Source organism: Astyanax mexicanus, chromosome 4 (genome assembly GCF_023375975.1).
Source record: "Astyanax mexicanus isolate ESR-SI-001 chromosome 4, AstMex3_surface, whole genome shotgun sequence".
In the NCBI taxonomy this organism is placed as follows: Eukaryota; Metazoa; Chordata; class Actinopteri; order Characiformes; family Acestrorhamphidae; genus Astyanax; species Astyanax mexicanus.
In genome coordinates this window covers 37,391,131-37,407,938 of record NC_064411.1, presented here as the reverse complement: position 1 = coordinate 37,407,938, position 16,808 = coordinate 37,391,131, and the positions used below count along the sequence as shown (strand labels likewise).

The window sequence follows — 16,808 nt, the reverse complement described above, 5'->3', positions numbered from 1 at the left end:
TCAAAAGCAAACTGGATCAGCTAAACTGAGGAGAATATGGGGTTGAAAAGAATGATCACAAAAATTCTACATAAGGAATAATACAATTTAAAGGGGTTAAAGCTAAACTGGTTAGTATTTGCTTCTAAAACGCTTTATATCATATCTGTAATGCAAAAACATTCACAACTGATTTGCTTTCATCAGGAATTGATCCCTTGAAAAAACAAATTATTTAGTATTAAAATTATTATTTCATCATTTGTTGTATGTTTAGGATTTGGACTGTTTTTTTAGGTGGCCTACTGTACATTACACACACAAACGCACATGCACACGTTATCAGGCTTTTATACAGGACAGTGCCGGACTGTGCTTGCTCTGGCTTTTGCTCTGTACTGGGTCCCTATGGCCCTTTATTACTATGCAATCATTAATCCAGGCCAGATCCTCAGGGTCCTCACTGATACACAATCAATAATGCAGTCCCCACTGCACGCTCACCCAGACATGAGCAGCAGAGCACAGATCGGCAGGGCTGCTGCCTCAGCACACAGACAAACCTAATGAAATACAGGGCACTGGAATTGTCTGGATGTTTTTTTTTTTTTTAAGAGACATGGCTAGCCCATTTTTACTGATTTAACTCCAAAAATGCATTATATCATGTCATAACGAGAGAAATCAAAGAGGGGCATTGTTGATATGCTTGCTATAAAATGATATGATAAATGCATGTACTAATTCATGTTACTGTTATAGTAGTAGTAGTGATAATGCTAATAGTGATAATTGTAATGATTATGTGCTGTGTGTGTGTGTTTTAGGCTGCCTGTATTGGAGTCCACGGCCCCCTCAGGCGATGTGGGTCACCCCCACCACGGCATCTCTATTGTGCCCAGCAGATACCCCCGCTGGTTCACCCTCGGACACCTGGAGTCCCAGCAGTGCGAGCTGGCTTCAACCATGCTAACAGCAGCAAAGGGTGAGTAATCCATAAAATCATAAAATGCATTGAGACAGACATATACAGCGGACATATACAAAAAATACAAACACATATTTATAAATCTGTTAGATACAACAAAGTCTTGTTTTTTTATTGTATTGTATTTATTTAAGTGTTTGTGTGCTTTGTGTTGAATAGGGGACATGCTGAGACTGCGTACAGTTCTGGAGGCCATCCAGAAGAACATTCACTCCTCCTCACTCATCTTCAAATTGGCCCAGGATGCCTTTAAAATCGCCACTCCTGCAGACAACCCGCCTGACATCACACTGCTCAATGTTGCCTTGGAGCTTGGCCTTCAGGTGTGTGTCTGTGGCTGTCTGTGGCTGTCTGTGGCTGTCTCTGTCTGTCTGTTATACCTTGTTTAATGCATTTGTGTTTGGTGTGGTGTTTCTCTGTAGGTTATGAGGATGACTCTGTCTACGCTAAACTGGAGACGCAGGGAGATGGTGCGCTGGCTGGTTACTTGTGCTACTGAAGTTGGTCAGTATAAAAAAAACCCAAAACGCATCAATATTATATATATATATATATATAAATAACTTCAGTTCCTGTACTTAAGTTCTCTATTTTTATCCTTTCTTTCTTACCATAGGCCTGCGAGCCCTGGTCAGCATCCTGCAGTCCTGGTACACCCTCTTCACCCCAACGGAAGCCACAAGCATCGTTGCCGCCACGGTCATGTCCCACAACACTGTCCTGCGGCTGAGTCTGGACTATCCTCAGCGGGAGGAGCTGGCCGGCTGCGCCCGCACCCTGGCCCTGCAGTGCGCGATGAAGGATCCTCAGAACTGCGCTCTCTCTGCCCTCACGCTGTGCGAGAAGGACCACATCGCCTTCGAGACGGCCTACCAGATCGTCATTGACGCCGCCTCCACGGGTATGAGCTACTCGCAGCTGTTCACCATCGCGCGGTACATGGAGCACCGCGGTTACCCTCTAAGGGCGTTCAAACTGGCCTCTCTGGCCATGGCCCACCTCAACCTGGCCTACAACCAGGACACGCACCCGGCCATCAACGACGTCCTGTGGGCCTGCGCTCTGAGCCACTCGCTAGGCAAGAACGAGCTTGCCGCCCTCATCCCTCTCGTGGTCAAAAGCGTGCACTGCGCCACCGTACTCTCGGACATCCTGCGCCGCTGCACCATGACCGCCCCAGGCCTGGCCGGCATCCCCGGCCGCCGCAACTCGGGCAAGCTCATGAGCACGGACAAAGCGCCCCTCAGGCAACTGCTGGACGCCACCATCAGCGCCTACATCAACACCACGCACTCGCGGCTGACCCACATCAGCCCACGCCACTACGGCGAGTTCATAGAGTTCCTCAGCAAGGCACGAGAAACCTTTCTCTTGGCCCAGGACGGCCACATCCAGTTTGCCCAGTTTATAGACAACCTCAAGCAGATCTACAAGGGCAAGAAGAAACTGATGATGTTGGTGCGAGAACGTTTTGGTTGACCACAGACAACGGGGGGTGGGGGGGACTCGTTTCCTTTTAATTTAAATTTAAGGCATTATTTCGTCCCATTCTCTTGTTTTTGTAATCCTTTGTGAATTTCTACATATGTTGTTTTCTTTTGTTTGATTTGTTTGTTTTTAAATTGTGAACAACCACTGTTCACTAACTTATTCTACCAGGTAGAAACCTGTGGATGGGGAGAACAAGCTTAATAATGCTTTGTTTTTTTGTTTTTTTGGCTTATGCTCGCTTTAGTTTATTACGGATATCAAATTTGCGATTACACGAAATGTAGACGTGGCACATAAAGAGAAACCAAATGACAGGCGGCATATATTTTGAGCCTGGAAAGCTTTTCCATCGTTGCGATTGGTGTGGTTTTTTTTTTTTCTATTTTTGTTTTTGAAGGAGCTTAAACACTCGGATAAAAAAACAAAAAAAAAAACAACGGTCATTCCTAAACACTCGCACACAGTGTTACTGTCATACCTCGATCGTATTTAAGGAACAGCTTTAACAAACGGTCTTGAAGAGGCCTCGTGTTTTAAAGCAGCTGAGCAAAGAGAGAGAGAAGTGTTCATCATTGTAACCCAGGAATTCTCCAGTGCACACCTACTTACCCTTCCTCACCAGGGCTCGAGTACTACCCCTCTCGCCTCTGTCCATTCCTCTTGGTTTCTCATCTTTTTTCATCTCATCTCTTTTTCAAAAAAATCAAACATAAATGTAGCGAGGGGGATCTTTGAGAAAGAGATGAAGACTTGAAGTTTTGAGGTGCTGAATCAGCCATCAATCAGCCATGATCTAAATGAGAGGAACACTCATATTATTTTACAGTATCTTTCATAATCTGCTGCATCTGTGTGTTATGGTACAGTACTGCTATCTTACAACTGAGGCACCCCTATTGCTTTCTATGTAACTTGTGTTGTGTGTACTTTTTTTTTTTTAAACAAAATTTTAGCAATTGTTCAATGACAATACAGATGCAGCAGATAAGAATAAGAAACTGTATGGGAAATTGCTGGAGTGTTCCTAAAATATTTTTTCTTCCCCAGAAGGCGGACAGAGATTAGCATTAGCAGCAAAGATTTTCTCAATTGATTCTTAAAAGGGTAGGGGAAAAAATCACAAAAAAACGGTGTGAATTTATAGTAGTAGTTGTAGTTATTAAAAGTTATACAAGCACTTCATTAACACCCACTTCACAATCACATCACATTTTGTCTTGATTAGCAAGTTTCCAGTGTGAACACTAAATTCAATTAATCGCTCACATGTTTATACCGTTTAGGATAAAAAAAGAACGATTCAAATTGTAAATGCCAAGAGAAAGGGGAAAAATTGTTTGGGGAAAAAAAATCACGATTTCTTCCACATTCCGAAAACCGCACCACCCCTCCCCCCGCAAAGCGCCCTCTAGGGTCCCAACACTTAGAAATGCACTCTGCGGCTTTGAACAGAAGGAAACGAGAAAGAAAGAAAGAAAGGATAGAATGAGAAAAGAGATGCTCAACTCAGTTCTCAGGGAATCACTTAAAAGAAACAAAACGAGAAAAAAAATAGTAGCATAAGCATTTAAGATATTGTAAATATGAAAGTGTCAATTCAAAAAATTGTAAAGTTATAATTATTTATGATAACTGTATGTTTTTGTTTTTGGTTATTTTTTCGGTTTCTTTTCAGATACTTGAATTTGTTGCGGGCTGGGAATGTGACAGCAGTTAAAGAGGAAGACTTTAAAAGAAAAACATTTCTCAGGTGCTCCTGTGAACAGTTTTTTTTGTATTTACGGTTATGTTTGTATCCTCTTTCTTTTTCTACGTAGTTTTTTGTCACAAGAAAAAGCATGGCATGTACATACTGAATGAAAAAGAAAAGAAAGAAAGAAAAGGGGAAGACAAACGTTTATGAACAGAAACGAACTGACTATGCAGAACCACTTCCCTCCTGGCTCCGCCTCATTCCTCGTTCGGCTTCGGCTCGTTCGGATTGGACGGTTCGATCAGTTGTCTGCATGTCGCTGCAAACTGGGACGGACCCTTTTTTGCCTTTTTGACTGACCTATGTACATCTTTTTCTTTTAAAATTTCTTTTGTTTTTACTTTCGAAGCCTTACAGTCCTCTCTCAAAGCGGCCGGCGCGGTGTTGAGTTTCAGGAGGTCTTGTTGCCAACGTCAGCCGAGTACAGTAGAACGAAGGAAAGAGAGAGAGAGAACAAGACCCAAGACGCCTTCCACTGTCCAGAACTGTCCAGGGTCGGGTGGTCGAGTCTGCCAGCTGGGTCATCGCACAAAGTGGCACATGTTTTGTTTGGTTTTCTGCCTACACCAAGCGTCAGTTGACACACTCTGTGTATTTGGGCTGAGGGAGGGCTAATGTCTGAGCGGCGGTTTGGATAGTTGTACGTAGACCTCCACCGGCTCGCCAACACTTGGACAGATGCCGGTTTTGGATGGTTTTGTATGAGGAGACTTTTTTGGTTTGTTAATAGTTTTAAGTGTTTTTTGTTTGTTTGTTTTTACCCAGTTTTGGTTCCCTTAACTTCTTCCAAATGATCAGCCACAAAATTCACACAAAAAAGAAGGACCTGTTAGTTATAAAGCTGGGACCACCTGGTGTTAATGACCTCCTTCTGCGGCCTTCCTGTTCTCCTGGTCTTCGTCTGGATCTCAAATTTAACAGCCAGTGCTGTTGCTGTCCTTCAAGTACTTCAACAGAAGAACTGAAGACCATTTAGCAGATTAGACAGGAAATTGCCTTTTTGTCTTTTTCTTTTTGTCTTTGAACCAACGTCTGCAGGATGATCATAGCGCTCTAGCCTGCTCTATAAAACAAACAAAAAAAATTCAATAACCAAGCAAGCATTTTCTGTAGCTCGACTTTAGCTGGTCTGACGGCATCGCAAAAAAAAAGAGAATAAACTTCTGTGGCTTTGATTCTTCTTTTTTTAACCTCCTCTCCCCATACTCTTTAAGTGTCTGTGTTGACTGTACCAGTGTTCTGATCTGTCCCTAGATTTTAGAAGGAAAAAAATAATCGCTGGTAGAGATTGTTCACTAGTTCATCTACTGTTTGATTTTTTTTTTCCCTTTTTTTTTTCTTTTTTAATTTAAGGGAAAGTGTTTGTCGCCTCTCTGTGCTACTGAATTATGAAAAGGTATCCAGTATTTGTTGCCACAAAAGTATAGTTCAACAACGTTTTTTTTTTTTGTTTGTTTTTTTTTTTTTTTTTTTTGTGCAACCTCTTGAGCTAATGTCTATAAACAAAAATTTATTACTATTTATGTAATGCTACTACCATTTTATATGATTTGTGTTGAATTTCAGTGCTTTTCTATGAATAAAGTGTGAAACACGTCATTGTCTGTCATTGAGCGGGTCCGATAGGGGAGGAAGGCTGAGCTTTTAAAAGCAGCAGTAATGAGGAAGGGACACCATGTGCTCTATTTTAGCGATCTTTAGGCAAGCCGTCAACCATGCAGCTTTCATACCACTACGCCCAGCAGTGTAGATACATTTACAAGCGCCTTTGCTTATTAAATGATGCAGGCAGAAGGCTAGAAAATAGACTGTTGGCGGGGAGTAAAATAGCAATGAGCATAGCAATGAACTTTTTACAGGGTTTAACATAGCCTGTAAAAAATATACCGTACTGATAAATGGCATCAGTGTGCTTCTGCGAACATCCCTGGAACATCGCAGAACGACAAGCTCATATCTTTGTCTGCCATTTGCACATTGTTAAACCAAAAAAACACAGAATTAGAACTGAAAAAAGGATGGTGACAGAATCCTTGCAAAAATTAGCAGATTCATATACTCAGAAAAGCGACTGCACCACAAAACACGTTATGCGCATAACTGTGTAAAGTGATTGAACTATTCCACAGAGGTCCCGGCAGTTGGTGCTAGTAGTCTTAAAGTTAGTGAAATGGTGATCAGATATATTAGCTGTTGCAGGGATGTTCATTCCAGGACACCAATACTTAATTAAAATAGTTTGTCCTTTCCCAACTTTGAGATTTGAGAGACGTGTTGCGCTGTCTTTTTTCTATAGTCATGGAACAACAGCAAAAAAACCTCTCTAATAGCTGCTCAGCCAACTGCCTTCTGCAGTACAGACGGCTCCACAGCCCTGTTAGCCAGGCTGGTGGGGGTAGACATGGCATTTCCTCCTTGGCCCACTTATTTAGCACCACGGATGTGCCGGGAAAAGGGAGAGAGGAGTAAATTGCTTTTCCCACCTTGTGCGGAGTTGTCAGTGTGGGCTGGAGCCGTCAGGCTGTGATGTGGGGGAGGTGTTAGGGGTGTCGAGGCCAGAAGGCTTTAGGCCCTGATGAGGAATATGAGCAAAACACTCTAAAAAGAACAATAAACACACAGTTCTGGAGTTTAACCTTTTCTAGTTTAAGGAGTGTGTTTGTGTGTAAGGTGTGATTGTAATGTAACAACAGTGCTAAAATGAGCTCCTCAACACTTCTATAGGGTTCAGAAAAAGCCCACAAATCATAACAGAATCATCTTATCCTCACAATGCTGTGAATTATTAAATGCCAGTTTAACATTTTTATCTGAAAATTTGTTCAAAACACTAGATTTACCTGTTAGCTTTGTCGCTAGTATTCTGGCTATCAGCTTCAGTTACAAGGTATTTGTGGCAGAAATTTTATAAAATGAAATAATGTGAGATATTCTCATAATACATTCTGTAACATTTACTGTAGAGCACTGTTAATAAGGCCACATGACACCTACAGTTGACAAGCATATCTAAACATTTATAAATGCTAATTCCAAAAGATGTCAACTGTCAAAAGGCTGTTCATGGCGACTTTGATGACATACTGCCCAATAAATTATTTGGTAAATCATGAAAATTGTTAATATCTAATGGCAACAATAAATCTAGTTAATGTAAATTGGTGAATAATATTTATATTTAAAAAGGGCCAAAATAGTTTACAACCGTAGTGAGTAAAAGTAGAGATGAAAACATTTTTTTTTTAGTAGTACAATTTCAGAGAAATATACACACATACGTATATGCAAATAGTTTGAAACACACACTAGGGAGAATCTCCTGTGTGAAATGACTAATCTAGCACTGCACACATCTCACATTATACAGACCTGTAGTTTCTCTTGCTAAACTTGCTAAAGTTGTTAGCACAAGCTAGCCTGCCAGCCACAAAAGGCCCTATCATGTGTACTGCCAGCAAATAAAACACTAACATAATATTATAACAATATCTCCATGAATGCATCTAAAGTCTGTGAATGGGCAGAAGGCTGTGACTGGTCAGAAGCCTATGAATGGGCAGAAACCTGTGAGTGGGCAGAAGCCTGTAAATGGACGGAAGCCTGTGAATGGGCAGAAGCCTGTGACTGGGCGAAAGCCTGCAAATGGGCGGAAGCCTGTGACTGGGCGGAAGCCTGCGAATGGGCAGAAGCCTGTAAATGGGTGGAAGCCTATGACTGGGCAGAAGCCTGCGAATGGGCAGAAGCCTGTAAATAGACGGAAGCCTGTAAATGGCCAAAAGCCTGTAAATGGGCGAAAGCCTGCAACTGGGCAGAAGCCTGCAAATGGGTGGAAGCCTGTGACTGGGCCAAAGCCTGCGAATGGGCAGAAGCCTGTAAATGGACGGAAGCCTGTAAATGGACGGAAGCCTGTAAATGGCCGAAAGCCTGCAACTGGGCAGAAGCCTGCGAATGGGTGGAAGCCTGTGACTGGGCAGAAGCCTGTGAATGGGCGGAAGCCTGTGACTGGGCAGAAGCCTGCGAATGGGCGAAAGCCTGCGAATAGGAAAAAGCCTATGCCTGGGCAAAGCCTATGAATGTGCAAAAGCCTGCGAATGGGCGGACACCTGTAAATGAGCAGAAGCCTGTGTCTGGGCAGAAGCTTATGAATGGGCAGCTGCCAGTAAATAGGAAGAGGCCTATGCCTGGGCAGAAGCCTGTGTATGGGTTAAAAGCTTTAAAAGCTTTAAATTACATTAGCATGGTTCTTTAAGTTGCTATGGTTCTGTATACAGTATTACTGCTGCCTTTTTAAAGAACCAATGAAGAACCATTGTGTAAGGAAGTGGCTAGATCTTCATAAGACAACATGAGGGCAGAGTAAACAACAGAGGGAAGAGAAGTTTTATGGCTGCTAAAGGAGAGTATTCCTTTAATAAATCCTCCAAACCCGAGTAGGGTAAAGCTGCAGACCCGGAGACTGCAGTTTTAGGACCGCTGCAGATTCAGGACCGCTGCAGTTCTAGGACCCTACTCTGCCGCCTAGCGACATGAGTGATTATTACACAGTAGGCGGGACCAGCGAGAGAGGGAGTGAGTGGGGTGCAGGTGTATGCTAAAGGCTTTTCTCCTCATAGCTGTTGTCGTCGTCGAATTGTGTGGCACAGTTTGGTGCACGATGGAGTACAGTCGGAATGTGAGTTCGGAATTTGAATCAAGTTTTATAGCCTAAATGTATTAAAATATTCCGATGTTTTGAATTAGATATCAATGTAATCTACACAGGATGTGAGTGTATATGTAGCCTAAATCAATTACAAGCACCTAACACTACTAACACCTTTTGTATCTCTTTCTCTATCTCTTCTTTCTTTCTCTCTCTTACAGAAGTCGTTGCGATCCAAGTCCCTGGATAAAAAAAAAACAACGTTAATGTGTGAATTTTAATATTTGAATTTTGTTATTATTTCAAATACATTTTATAACCCCAAGTCTTCCTTGTGTCTCTGATATGTGGTTGGGAGTTCTAGGACACATTCTAAGACAAAGTAATATTTAGGTGATGATATTTGGGTGAAATAAACATTGAAATAAGCCTTTAAGTCATTCATTTCGCTTATGTCGCTAGGCGGCAGAGTAGGGTCCTAGAACTGCAGCGGTCCTGAATCTGCAGCGGTCCTAAAACTGCAGTCTCCGGGTCTGCAGCTTTATACTATTGCCAAACCCTGCCCACCCAGCAGGCCCGACATGTCCGAGACGCTGCTCTGCTTTTTTACTCAGTTAGCGAGTGCGCTCTCCTTGGCTGCTGAGGGTCTGCACAGTCCCGCATGGCGCTCTTGAGGGAGCTGATTTGCGGAGCTTTGTTCTGCCGCTGTGGTTTTTTCCCAGCATGCTTCAGTAATTGGGGTGTCAGAGAGGAGTGGGTGGGTGGGGAAGAGCCCTGGATTACAAAGGCCGTGACACATTTCTAGCTGCGATTTACGACATCTGAGGATTACGCCTCGGCCTGAGGTGATCTGTTATGGCAGTTCATCCAAAACAAAACAAAACAACAATCCAGCTACCAGCAGCGGCTGAAGATCGCTAAAGATCGCTGTTCGTCTGTGACAAAAACAAACAAATCGGTTCAGACTATCAGTATTGCTTTTAGCAATGTAGTATCTATCTGGCAGAGCATTTAAATAAGATTTTTAAAACCCAGTTCATCATTTTGGTGTGTTTTTATATTTTTATATGTAAAACAATAACACATGTCACGTGGAAGCTTTACAGATGTCTGGTAGCAGGACAAAGAATCAAACACAAACACATAGAACTTCTAGTGAACAACAGTGGCAAGGAAAAAACTCCCTCAGAGCTGGAGGAGGAAGAAACCTTGGGAGGAACCAAGGCTCAGAAGGGAGGTTCCATTCTCCTCTGGTTGCTCATCGAAAACGATACATCCATTTGGTGTGTCATTTGATTCTATTGATAGTGAATGAAATTAGATAACTAAAGGCCAATTCATGCTTTTGCATCAAACCTCCTATTATGACCGTAATATTCCTTAGTTTGTCATAATATTCCTCAGTTTGTGTCTGCTGCTTTTGTGTTCGTATGTCTATTTTGCAGTGTGCAGTACTGAAATTGGCCAACAGGGGAGCTCTCACTATAAAAGTGACTGGAAATGTCCAAAAACAACCGGCTCAGGCCAACCTGGCACATCCACTACACACTCTGTCTGTAAGTTTTGTTACAATTTCTCATTTGTCTTTGGGAAAAATCGGGGATGAGTGCCATTTTGCTCTGTCTCCTGTTTCCTTTTCTTTCTGTCTTGGTGGCAGGGAACTAGGGTAGTTTTTGTTGTGTTTTGTTTTCTTTGATTCAGGTTTAGATAGTGTGTGTGTGTAGTAGTTTCTAGTTGTTTTGTTTGTTATTTTGGTCTATGCTCATCCCTAAAGCCACTTTTTCCTTTCTTTGAAAAAAAAAAAAAACATCTAGGGTGCACTAAGAAGGTAACAGACACAGCAGCTGGCCGCTGCAGTTTTTAAGATGATTTGTCGCAGTGGTAACAGCCTCAACAAGATTGGAGCATGTTAGCAGTGATGCTAACTGTTTATTCAAGCTACATTACTAGCTAATGGATGTAGACAGTGTTAAACCCTGCATTAATTTAATGGGTATCTAGAGTAAGCCCACACTGCTGATTTTAGATTTATTTTTGTAGGGGAGGTGCAATGGGTAAAGTCAGTTTTGCTTCTTTTTGAAGTTTTTATCTCTACTGTGTGTGTGTTTTAAGTGTGGTCCCAATTGCTGAGTTGCCGAGTTTATAGTGACACATCAACACATTTTTAAATTTTCACAACAGCATAGAATCTGAACAGAGCAATATATATATATATATATATATATATATATATATATATATATATATATATATATATATATATATATATATATATACGTATTAAAACAATAATAATTTCATTCATTTTAATTCAAGAGTTAAAATCTGAAATCTGTAGCTCTTTTTGCATGTAGATGCGGTATTTGTATGCATAATGTAGTTCAATGCACAGTATAGGGTGTAAGTAGTCATCAATTTACAAAAGCACCTTCATGATATTTTCAATAAGCTTAGTTTTTAGTGTCAGGAGGCAAAATGTTTCATATTTTAAATATATTTTTTACAAAGTGTAATATTAACATATATCTCCCGATGCCCAGGATACCAGGCTCCTGTTTTACCAAAGCTCTGAGATTAGATTTTGGTCTTAAAAATATTTTTAAAAATTCATTTTTTTTCTTCCATTCTTGGTGGAAGGATACATGTAGGGTGTTATACAAAAAAAAAACTGTGACAAACATTTGATTTTCTAATATTTGCCAATATATTACAAACATATAATCAGAATTGCATCTAAAACTCAGGTCAGAAGAAATATGCAGGTTCAAAGATTTGTAGATAGAAAATATTTTTTTAAATACTGAGTGAAAGAAACTAAATATTTAATAATCTTAATTTGTATAGTGAATAATTTCACACATTATTTTGATTTACTTCAACTTTGGCTTTTTGACTGAAGATTGAAGTATTTTGCTAAAAATGAAAGGAAACTACCCTATCTACTCATTTGTTTGTATAATAAACAGATTTTAAGCTGTAAGGGTTGTAGCATGTACTGCTAATAACTAGAGATTTGAGAAAATGAACACATTTTTCAGTATGAAAATAATCACACATTTATAATAACTAGAGATTTGAAAAAAATTAACACATTTTTTAGTATGGAAATTATCAAACATATATAAACTATAATACTGCTTACACACTCCATACAAACCCATTCATTTTAGACACTCTTTGTTCCCTGAGATATGTAGGTAACCAGTGTCTGGGAAGGATACATCAGCTGCGTCCTTAAAAATCGGCACATCACATACATTTCACAGCCATACATGAAGGCTCTTTCTCTATGATGTAGAGGCCGTAATATCTAGCCCACCTCAGCTGCAGCTTAGCTGCTAATGCGCTTTCCCCTATGTTAAGGGAACTATCCCTTTAAGGGCGTTGTCAGTGTCTTCTTAAAGCACTGTTTGGCCAGACCGTCCACAGGGGGATAGATGTGGACTAGGCCGAAGTCCCAAGTCCCCCCTTACTGTTACTGTCCGCATGCCCTATTTCAAATCAATCACAGGCCGAGCCCTCCTAAACCCCGGCGTCTGATGAAGCGCTGATAGTGCCAGGGCCTGACAAATGATGTACAGCCTGCTGTCTCCAAGAGCAGATTGGATTTTCAGGCCCGCTGATTCACTGAGAGATTGCGACTGAACCCCCACAGCAGCCTCCTACCCCCCACCACCACCTCACTCCTCCCTCTCTCCCTCATCCCTCTTGTGGTTCCTTAAAGGAGACCTTGGGGAGTTTAGCTTTTTTTTGTGCGGATTCATTGTTGCAATTAAAAATAATGTCTGAAGCCCCTTGAGGTAGCTCTCCTCCATGCACGGATGTGTGTGTGTGTGTGTGTGTGTTTCTCTCTCTCTTTCTCATTCTAAGAAGCATGAGGTACGCCCAACCCCCAAATCACAGCTGTGCTCTATGGATACAAACAAGCATGGAGTGACAGGGGCTTAAAATGCTACAGCGCTAATCAGCAAATTGATTGCAGCATTTTTTTCCCCACCTCCACCCCCACACACACACTTTCTCCCTCACACACACTCACTCTCTCACATCCTCACACCGACACACACACACACACACACACAGAGGCTTACAACACCTAACACAGCACAATCAAGGCCAGACTTATCCTGTATTGTGACAACAGCATGCAGTGTGGACAAATGAGAGAAAAAGAAAAGTAGAGAAAAAGAAAGAGAGAGAGAGAGAGAGAGAGAGAGAGGGCTGCAGCTGCTACGATTTCATACACAATGCCTGTATGCAGTCTGTATAGTTTATTTACTGAGCCATTGGCTGGGAGACAATGGACACCCAAAGGCAACGTGTCCGCAACGTTTGATGAGCTGTATTAAGCAAAAAAAAAAAAAAAAAACATCCAAGCCTGTCCAAAGCTAGCTTAAATATTTTAATATAAGAAGTGTATAAGATACATATAAGAATATAAGAAGTTTCAGAAAGAGTAACATACTATTTTTTTTTGTCATTTTTGTAAGCACATCACCATTTTCAATTCAGTTTTAATTAAAATTTATTTCTACAGCGCTTTTTACAACAAATGTCACAAAGAAGCTTTATAGAGATACGGGTTCAAGAATCTTATTAGTAAGCACCACATTGATTGTGCCAACAGTAGCAAGGAAAAACTCCCTCACACTAAGAAGAAGAAACTTGGGAGGAATCTAGACTCTTCTAATCGACCCGAACAGCACAAACAAATAACAGAACAAAAACAACTGTACAGAGAAATAACGGGGAGCTTTACCATTTATTCAGAAACCGGTTCTGAGTTATGAGTGTGAGCAGATGATGGGCACATGCTCAGTGTTAATGTTAAAGTCCAGACAGCTTTTCTGTCACGCTGTAGTGCAGCCCATCTCAAATCACCCATCTCAGTTTGGTTCAGGTCAGGGGATTGTGGAGGCAAAACACTATTTTTAATACTACATAATTCCATATGTGTCTCTTAATGGTTTCCATGCCTTTAGTATTAATCTACAATGTAGAAATACATCAAATATATAAAAACATTGAATGGGATATTGTGTCTAAACTTTTGACTGGGCCTGTATATTTAAAAAAAAAGAGACTGTTTTACCAAGGAGCAATCTATTAACTTACTTTCTGCTCTCCCAAAAACAGAAGCTAAAGAATTTCACCACATACAATTTTCTCCTCAGATTTGAAAAGCTTAAAAAACAAACAGAACAAATACAAAAAGAAAAGCAATTAAATATATGATTCAATTTATCAGAACGGAAAAAAAAAGTTCTAATCCCTGCGAGAAAATCTACACACAAATCCCGTACATGATTGAAATGTGTTGGGGATCACAGAAGCCATTAATTCAAATAAAACCTTGTTTTTGTGGATCAGCAGGGCCCTCAAAAACATCTCTTCATTGAGGGTCACATGATGTGTGTTGGAATTTCATTGCCACCATCAATCCTAAACAAAAACAACTGGATTTTGAGGATTTGCCTTTGCTGGGTGCTTACGTGCCTTTCGTCACTGGGATTATTTGATCTACTAGGCATGTAGGCCTGTAATCTAATGATTATCACCATTCATCTATAACTAATGACTCCCTCCCCTCAAATGCAACAACTTAAAGACTTAGCATAACAAATTAGACTAGCAGTTAATTAGAAGTAGCTTTGTTTGGCTAAATAAAAAATATATTTACTACAAATAACAGGCTAATGTGTCAAATGAACAGGCTAGTGTACAGAAGTGTACTGTAGGTACCACTGAATAAAATCATGTTTTTGTTTGAGTCTGTTAGCTGATACAGTTCTTGTTTTTATCTTGGTATGTGTTATTTTAAATCAGACAATGCCTCTAAATTGTCCAGCATGTGTCAGGATCCATATTTAACTGAATACATCTTAAAAGTGTATATCACATATATGAATACATTTGTAACAACACAATGTTGGATTATACTGTTGACGCCTCTTCTCTCGGAGCACGTTGGCTAGTGTTTAGCCTCAAGATACCTCTTAACAACTTACATTACATTATAAAATTTATAGAACACACCTATTTTTCAGGTGTCCAGTAGCAGTGCTGTAAGTCTCAGACAAGTTAATTCTTTATTTCCTCATTTTATGCCCTATCCGGACGTGATTAGTTTCTCAGGGGAACGCCTGTCTGTGAAAATTCTTTCATACTTCAAACAGAAGGACCAAGTAGTTTTCTGGTTTTCTCGGTCACATGACATCATGTTCAGCTGTTGTGTTTATGTGGATCTCCATGAAAATGTGCGCCCAAAGTGCAATTACAGAGCGTGGCAGTGAACAAAAAGCTATTTTATTAAACGTGAGGAGATGAAACTCAGAAATGTACGTCTAGACGGGAATAAAATTACTGGAGGACCGCAGAGTTTTCTCAGAGGATGTCTGAGATACCCGACACTTCCTGTTCCAGGTTTCTCCAGTTTCCAAGAGTCTTTTGAAGGTGTAGGAAACGGGTCTCACCACTCTCTGACTTTATCTTTAAATTTTCTGAAAAAAAAAAAAAAAGAGTTACACTTTTAATAGTTAAAGTTGGGTAAAGTGCAGTAATACAATCTGTTCCAGCACTGCTTTACTACAGACAAAGGCTTTGGTAAAATAAAATTTTAAAATCCATTTCCAAAAGCTCAGTTTATATCCTTTGCTATTTACCAGCTGTAAGCTGTTAACAAATGAGATCACACCTTTTATAAACATATATGATTTTTTTTTTCAGTTTTTGTTACAGTTTACCTGCTTTTTTTTTTTTTAACAATACTAAAATTACCGTTTCATGTTGTTATGTTTTCCTAAGATGTCCTGGCATTTTACCACAAAATTTTGTACCATTTCTGGTTATTGACTGGACATTAAGAGCCTAAATGGCAAAAATAAAGGCAAACAAATAGGGGTGGTCTAACACTTTTGTCTAACTGCTAAGCTAGAGATTGTTAGAGAGAGTTGTTTGTGAGAACCAGCCTACAGGACCATGAACAATCCTGACTAAAACTAAGCACAAGCAGAACATTTAATAGTAACATTATTAGAAAAAATAATAGAAAAAACTGACATTTACTTTTTTCTCTCTTTTGTCCTCTTTAACATGTTTTTTCATCAACTTCTGACTTCATTTCATCAACTTCTGGTTTCATTTAGATTTCTCTCTTTCTCTCTCTCTCAAACCAGCCCAATTTGGTGGGAAAACCGCGAACCTGGCAACTCTGAACACAAACAAACTAAACAAAAGCACAAGAAGGCTAATACTCACGCTAGGCTAAAGACAGCGCTTTTATATATCGGTCCTCTTCTCCTTACCTATTAAATAACAATGAACTAACCATTGAACTATTACATTTTATCTAACTTTTTTACTGACACATACCTAACTCAATATAGCTAACTGTACTGTGTTAGTTAACTTGTCTGTGCTTATTTTTTTACAAAAAGATTACACTGCAAAAAACTATTGGCTAAAACTAGACATTTTTTCTTACTTAGATGTCTTAAAATAAGTATTATGTTGAGTGCAAATGAATTAAACTAAAGAAAAAGTAAAACAAAATAAAAGACACTGACTGAAAATTGGATAATTTCACTTGCAAAGAGTGTTTTCTTTTCCAATGCTACATATCCAATCAAATGATGCAATTTGAGAATATTTACATCCTTACAATTTACTTACATTAAGAAGATTATGCTGCTTTCTATTTACTGGGAGTTTTGTCAAACTAAACATTTAGATAGCTGTATACTTTTCCAAACATAAAAAACCCCAAAAAAATGTTAACTATAGGAGTTTACTACAACTGGCTTCAGACTTATTTATCAGTGTTTTTGACCAATCCAACCAAAACATCCCAATTTATTTCCCAGGTTAGCATTGTTAGGACTATACATTTTTTTGTACATCCAAATAATATGGTAACATGCAGACAGATAGAAATTAGACAGTAATGTGTTTACAAC

General features: G+C 39.9%; 1 protein-coding gene across 2 annotated transcripts in view; it reads left to right on the top strand.

The window, feature by feature from the left end:
- Positions 1–5,807, top strand: part of zswim5 (zinc finger, SWIM-type containing 5) — a 58,485-nt gene extending 52,678 nt beyond the window's left edge. For both annotated transcript variants that reach the window (XM_022679146.2, XM_022679145.2), the window contains exons 11-14: positions 807–964; positions 1,127–1,290; positions 1,390–1,471; positions 1,584–5,807. In XM_022679146.2, the coding sequence (XP_022534867.2) occupies positions 807–964; positions 1,127–1,290; positions 1,390–1,471; positions 1,584–2,446 (1,267 nt within the window). In that variant the 3' untranslated portion in view covers positions 2,447–5,807. The remainder of the gene's footprint in view (positions 1–806; positions 965–1,126; positions 1,291–1,389; positions 1,472–1,583) is intronic.
- Positions 5,808–16,808: the final 11,001 nt, after the last annotated feature.